At 38.2% G+C, this 6,000-nt stretch overlaps 1 protein-coding gene across 1 annotated transcript in view; it reads right to left on the minus strand.

Annotated features, from left to right (window-relative positions):
- Positions 1-297: 297 nt before the first annotated feature.
- Positions 298-6,000, minus strand: part of LOC146458326 (lipase maturation factor 1-like) — a 14,787-nt gene continuing 9,084 nt past the window's right edge. Inside the window, exons 5-11 of the mRNA XM_085090598.1 lie at positions 5,905-5,970; positions 5,194-5,361; positions 4,790-4,967; positions 3,939-4,092; positions 3,251-3,440; positions 2,408-2,520; positions 298-1,103 (exon numbers count right to left, since the gene is read on the minus strand). Coding sequence (XP_084946724.1) covers positions 917-1,103; positions 2,408-2,520; positions 3,251-3,440; positions 3,939-4,092; positions 4,790-4,967; positions 5,194-5,361; positions 5,905-5,970 — 1,056 coding nt within the window. The 3' untranslated portion in view covers positions 298-916. The remainder of the gene's footprint in view (positions 1,104-2,407; positions 2,521-3,250; positions 3,441-3,938; positions 4,093-4,789; positions 4,968-5,193; positions 5,362-5,904; positions 5,971-6,000) is intronic.

Raw genomic sequence — 6,000 nt, forward strand, 5'->3', positions numbered from 1 at the left:
AAGTTTCAGCTAAAAGTTTCAACGTGTAAGGGCGGCTCAACTGTTCATCATTGATGTCTTAATGTTTGCAATATCAGCGTCAACCGTCCTAGATAGGAAAGTTTAAATTCAGTTACCTTACGTGTTTGCAACACGAGAAGAAATTCAACCCCAACGTTTAAAAGCCACTCCACTATTTCTCCTGCAGGTCTTATCCCCCTGACTCGGAATCCAACGGTATTATGAATTCAATAACCTCATGAACTACGCTGTCTTTATTTTTCAAGGCTCAAAGTTATCCCTCTCATTTAAAATGTTGTACACTGTTGTGAAGCTAATGTAAAGGTGTGTTTTCGACTTTAATTTTAGAATACAGTTGCTATTTCCTTTCGATAGTTTTGATGGATATTTTCTAGATTATTTGACATTTTCCTGTTGTTCAAAGATTAGAGTTAACAGCTGTGCTGTGGACAGGTTTGCCTACTTCCTTTAACCTTGACTTGGTCCTCCTCGAAGGTTGAATTAAATCAAGGCAATTAACGATTTTATCAGCCTGATTGGTTTCCCTTTCTATCTATTTTCTTAGAACAGTTGCGTTGTTGTTTCCTGTTAGAGTATTTTGGCAAAACCAATTCTTATCTCTGGTTGGGACCATCTGGCCTTGGTTGAATTACAGTCGCAAACATGTTTACAGCACACTATAAAGTAAGGCGTGGTTTGAGTGATACTTGTAGAGTAGATGTAGTATTGCGTAGAATTGTCGTCAAGAATAAAGAAGAACTACAAAGATTCCTGGTGCCTCTCCGCTGTGTCAAGCGATTGCCTTACAATACGCACGGTGTTTAGAAGCGACAGTTTGTACTCCACTAAAGAACCGGCCGAACTGGCTAACTTAATTTAATTCCAAAATATGTCCAGCTTAAGGTTGGGTTAACTTCTAGATCTTCTCCTTCTTCACTCTTGGCAGTTTCCATCCGTGTGGTTTCAGATATTCTCTGACAGCTTGTAAGTTGATCGGTGGAAAGTAAGATCCTGTTCTGGTGCGTTTCCACCAGTACCCAGCGTTTGCCTCTCGGCTGCCGATTTCTGTAAACTTGTACAGGTAATGCTCACCACGGATGAATCTACCAGAAATAAACAGAAAGCAAAGGAACATTATCTTGGAAAAACCTCATTCGCATTTACTTTCAACACACAATTTACATATGCGACTACAATACTAGTTTCGTCGGAGGACCTCGTCATGCGTCAGTCGGTCGCCATGTTCGTTTTAAATTTGAAACTACTTCATGTGACAATATGCGAAAAATAACCCTAGTTCTCAGGTACCTTACAACAACAAAGTTAAAAGGGATTTGTTCCAGACAACAGGTAGAAGGCACAAAGCAAGACGCAGCTGCAAGATGGAAGATTAGGGAGCTTTAGCAACGACGACGGCGACGGCAACTGGGCCGTCAAAAAAGAAATAGGCTTAATAACCAAAACACAACTCTGCACGTGTATTATACTTTTTGGTGCATTTTTTTTTGCCGTCACTGCACGACTAGGACGTGAAATGGGACGTTTTTTGGAGGACGTAAACACACGACGACAAATTTTTCTTTCTCTTTCTAAACTTGGGTGCGGTCCGAATTCAACTCCAGAAAGTTTCACCAACATTTGACATTTAAAGTGAGTTGGAATAATCTCGACGACGTTTGGAAACCAAAAAAAAAAGGGAATTCATTTTAATGGTGAAGTTTTTGTTGTCGTCGCCGTCGTCGCTGTTTAAGCTCCCTTCTATAATTTTGAATGGTCTGAAAAGTTCGATTCAGATCATTATAAATCAACTTTGACGCTCAACAAACTTTTAATCTTGATAAGGATGTTTCATACATCGAAACGTCGATTGCCTTTGCTTTTAAGATTTCTTGTTAAATACTGAAGCAATTTCCTTCTCTGAAGCAATTTAAAAGAGTCATACGTAATCAGGACCTTACTGCCCTAGCAGCAAATGTCAGTAACTGTCGAGGCTGCAACCTATGCCGAGAATGACTGTCGTTTACACGAGTTTTATAATTGATGTATGAAATTTTTAATATTTTAATATGGTTTGCGATGTAAATCTCAATATATTGTAGTTCTTTCTTTTTTAGCTAGAGTTAAAATGGGCTATTTAGTTAGGTGTCCACTATTAATAGAGGGGACTTCTCCCCTCAGCTACATTCCTTTTGTGACACAATAATAAAGTTAGTATTATTATTATTATTATTATTATTATTATTATTATTATTATTATTATTATTATTATTATTTCTGTCGTTTTTCTTGTCAGTTCATAATTTTCTAAGTAACAATGACATTGCCAAATACAAAGCACTCGACCATTGCAAATAGTCTCCATTTTGACGTTAAACGTGTGTGAAATGGGCTTGAGTGCCGCACTTACGTCGGAGGTGTGCCGTTAACAAATGGGTTGTGCGCTATCAGAGAAGTGGCCTGTTCATCATTAACAAGAAGTTTGGCCGCCAGGTGGATCAGCCAGGGATTGTACTGGTAATTCTGTAAAAAAAAATTGGTAAGGAAAATTCGTCAACAGTTAATCGTCATTACAAAAGCACCTTTGATATTTGTGTAATTTAATGTTGTCTTTATGTTTCTTTTGTGATGTAAGTGTAATTTCCTTTTGTAGTAAACGTTTGAAATGGTGCATAAATAAAAAATATGAAATCTGATGCGTGATCCGGAATAGCATTGGCGAGAGCTGTGATAGTACGAAATTACCACAAAATGAAAATTTATTGGGGCATAACATTTGCACCTGCGCGTCAAACCTGGCGTACACATTTCACTAAGAAAGCTTTCCTTTATAATATTACAAAGAGGTTGGACAACTTAACAGCTTTTTCGTACAGTTATTTCACTACAAATCTTCAGAGTTACAATACAGGTCCAACTTCAAGCTAACATTAGACGACTTGTAAAAAAAGTTTCACAACTTAAAATAATATCAATTTTCACAAACGGTGACTGAGTGTATTGGGAACTTCCAGAAAATATACGTACCCACAACAGGAAGGGATTGGAAATTTCATTCCCAGTGGGGTGGGGTGAGGTGAGGTGGGTGTCCTCAAACGGAAAAAAAAAATTAAGGAAAGTATGATTTTAAATTGGAATTTGCAGAAGGGTGGGGTGGGGTGGGGTGGGGGGCTCTTTCTGCCCTTTCCTTCCCTCCCCCACCCCCAAGAAAGCGATTCTCACAAACGAACAGAGGGCAAAAACATAAACTGACCTGAAAAGCTGCAAACCACATTAGCCAGTCCAGTCTGTAATGATACGGGGAAATAACACACGGCCATCTTTTAGGATCACCAGGTTTACAGTTAAACTGATATTCTTCCCAAATTCCTCCATGTTCATCTGGTATAATAGTCGAGTTCCTTGTTCCTTGAAAGATCACTTCTGTTCTCTCCTTCGTAACACTGGAAAACGTGACAAAACATATTCAAGTGACGAGAAGCAGAATTGTTGAGAAGAAAGATTGTTTCTCTATCTCCAACAAGACAATAATTAATCAGTGGGGATGGTGGGGGGGGGGGGGAGGGTAAATGGACTCTTATACAAAATTAATAGGGATGTGTAGTTCTACCTTTTAAGAAAATAATAATAATCTTTTAATTTGTGTAATTGATCGTGTAATTTGTGTATTGATTGGCCCATCCTTTAAAAACCTGTAGGTAAACTGCAAAATTTCAAAATGGCAGCAGACAAACAGTGAACTCTTTTCAGACAGAGAAGATAGCTCAGGGTTGGACAACTGTTACAACATTGTACATGTAACCATCAACAGACTATGCACAAATTCAAAGTGCATTATAATAAATATTGTATGCACTCTTACACAACACAATGATTTCAGATTTCATTTCAATCCCGTATGTCACAACTTGTGTCTGGGCTGTTAGCTTCTGTTAGCCTACCTTCCAAAGGCTCCGTAGGTATTAACGATTCGGAATGAGTCGAAAGAAGTGTTCATGGCTTGACGAGACGAAAGAAGGTTCTGGACAACAGGAATACTGAGATAGGCCAACATTGTACCAAGCATAAGCTCAAACACACGACGAACACAAAGACCTGGAAAGTTCAGAAAGAGAAATTTGAGACCTTAAGTTTTGAGCTCGAGTACGAGATTGAGTAAGAGTACGCCTTTTGGATTTCAGTCCAGTTGTTCCTTAGACCTCTCGCTCTTTCCTATTGCTAACCAGCGCATAAGGAGACTCTAGCAACAAAATTGGTCTGGCAAGTTATTATCAAAAGCATGTGACTTAGATTTGAAAAGTCGTACTTATAGTCAATCTCGCACTGATACTTAAAACTAAAGGCGCCTATATATATATGATGAGAGTTATAACCTGAATGTTTATGTCTAGTTTAATTTCATTTATAACTAGATGGATACAGCCTGGCCGAGAATCAAGGAGGCCGTGAACGACCTCGGATGTCTGAGAATCAGGCTATACTTGAGCCTGGCACTTTTTGATAAACATTATAGCTTTAACATTCTTACACTTGATTCTAAATTAACTTAATAGTAAATTAATAAAAAAAAATTAGTAGAGTAAACACTTGCATAAAAGAACAAGTGGATTAAGAACCTCCAGGCTGAAATTCGTCATTTTAGACACCAGCTGTTATATAAGAACCTTACAATAAATATAATTATGAAGACTTATTCAGGTTGACCTTGAAAAAAGTAGCCTGTTCTTAAATGTGGGTGTTTCCTGTAATGGTAATTTGGAGCAATTATATTATAAGGTGAAGTGTTTGTTACCCCACGTGGGCCTTGGACCAGCCCCGGCCTTGCTGAGTTCCTGTATTTTAATGACTTCATCCTTGGCAGAGGATGAGGAGAACAGAAATGCCAGAGTCTTGTCATCAAAGCACATGATGCTGGGAAGAATGGTGAGCCAGTTCAAAAAACTCAAGTTGCCACTGATTATCAAAATAATCTACAAAGAAAACATCAAAACATCTGAATAAATGAGACAACCATAAAAATTTGACAACATCTTTTTACATCTAACAGGTATTGACAGTCAAAGGCCCAAGACAGTCTGTCTGTGAGGCACGGCTGAAGTACCATTATTACATAAAAAATATGACATCTCTTCCTGCATCAACAAAAATTTACGAATAATCTTATTCTGGAAAACAAAAACTTTCACATGGCCTCACCTGGAATAAAATCTGTAAAATACCACAAGAAATTCGGAATGGTCTTGTAAGAAGGATACAAAAGGGCACCACCAGTTCAACAAAATGATTCATCAGTGTTTCAAACTTGTGGAAAATCTCTGGTGACTGGTGCATAAAGTAACTTATGGGATTTGGCACTGGCTGGGTCTAAAAGAATCAATGATAAAATTCTAATAACTGTTAGCATTGTACTGTCCCAGAAAAAATCCATACCCACCCCATGGAAGGTCATTGGAAATTCCTAGGGGGAGGGGGGTCTTAAAAGTCAAAATTTTAGAAGCAAAGAATGAAGCTAAACTGGAATTTCCTGGGGGGACAGGGGGTGCAAAACAAAAAATCTTCCGTGGGGGGAGGATATATTCTCACTGGAACTGCACATTAACAAACATCTGTTTAGGCCTACAGTTTTTCTTGCAGAATTCTAAGCTCCACCTATGCAAGGTGTCTATGGAATGGACTGAACTGGACTAAATTTGTGGAGCAGCCTTAAACAAAGTGTGGATTGTATTGTATTATTGTAAAAATGCGTGGTTACCCCCAATTTTCTTTTCGGATTTCAATAGCCCTTGCTAAGATCTGCTTTCCCCAAATAGTCATAAACCACATAAAAATACTTCTTTGTTAGTAGGCACCATCCTTAAAAGCATACATGTATGTCTGCACACAAACACACATACACTTCCAGTTTACCTCGTAATGATAGTTCATACATGTCAAGTCTCGCCAACACTGATCACCTCTAATCTTTATCAACCCCTGTTAAACAAACAACAACAACAACTAAAA

Source organism: Pavona decussata, unplaced genomic scaffold, assembly GCF_977016875.1.
Source record: "Pavona decussata unplaced genomic scaffold, jaPavDecu1.1 SCAFFOLD_233, whole genome shotgun sequence".
Classification (NCBI taxonomy): domain Eukaryota; kingdom Metazoa; phylum Cnidaria; class Anthozoa; order Scleractinia; family Agariciidae; genus Pavona; species Pavona decussata.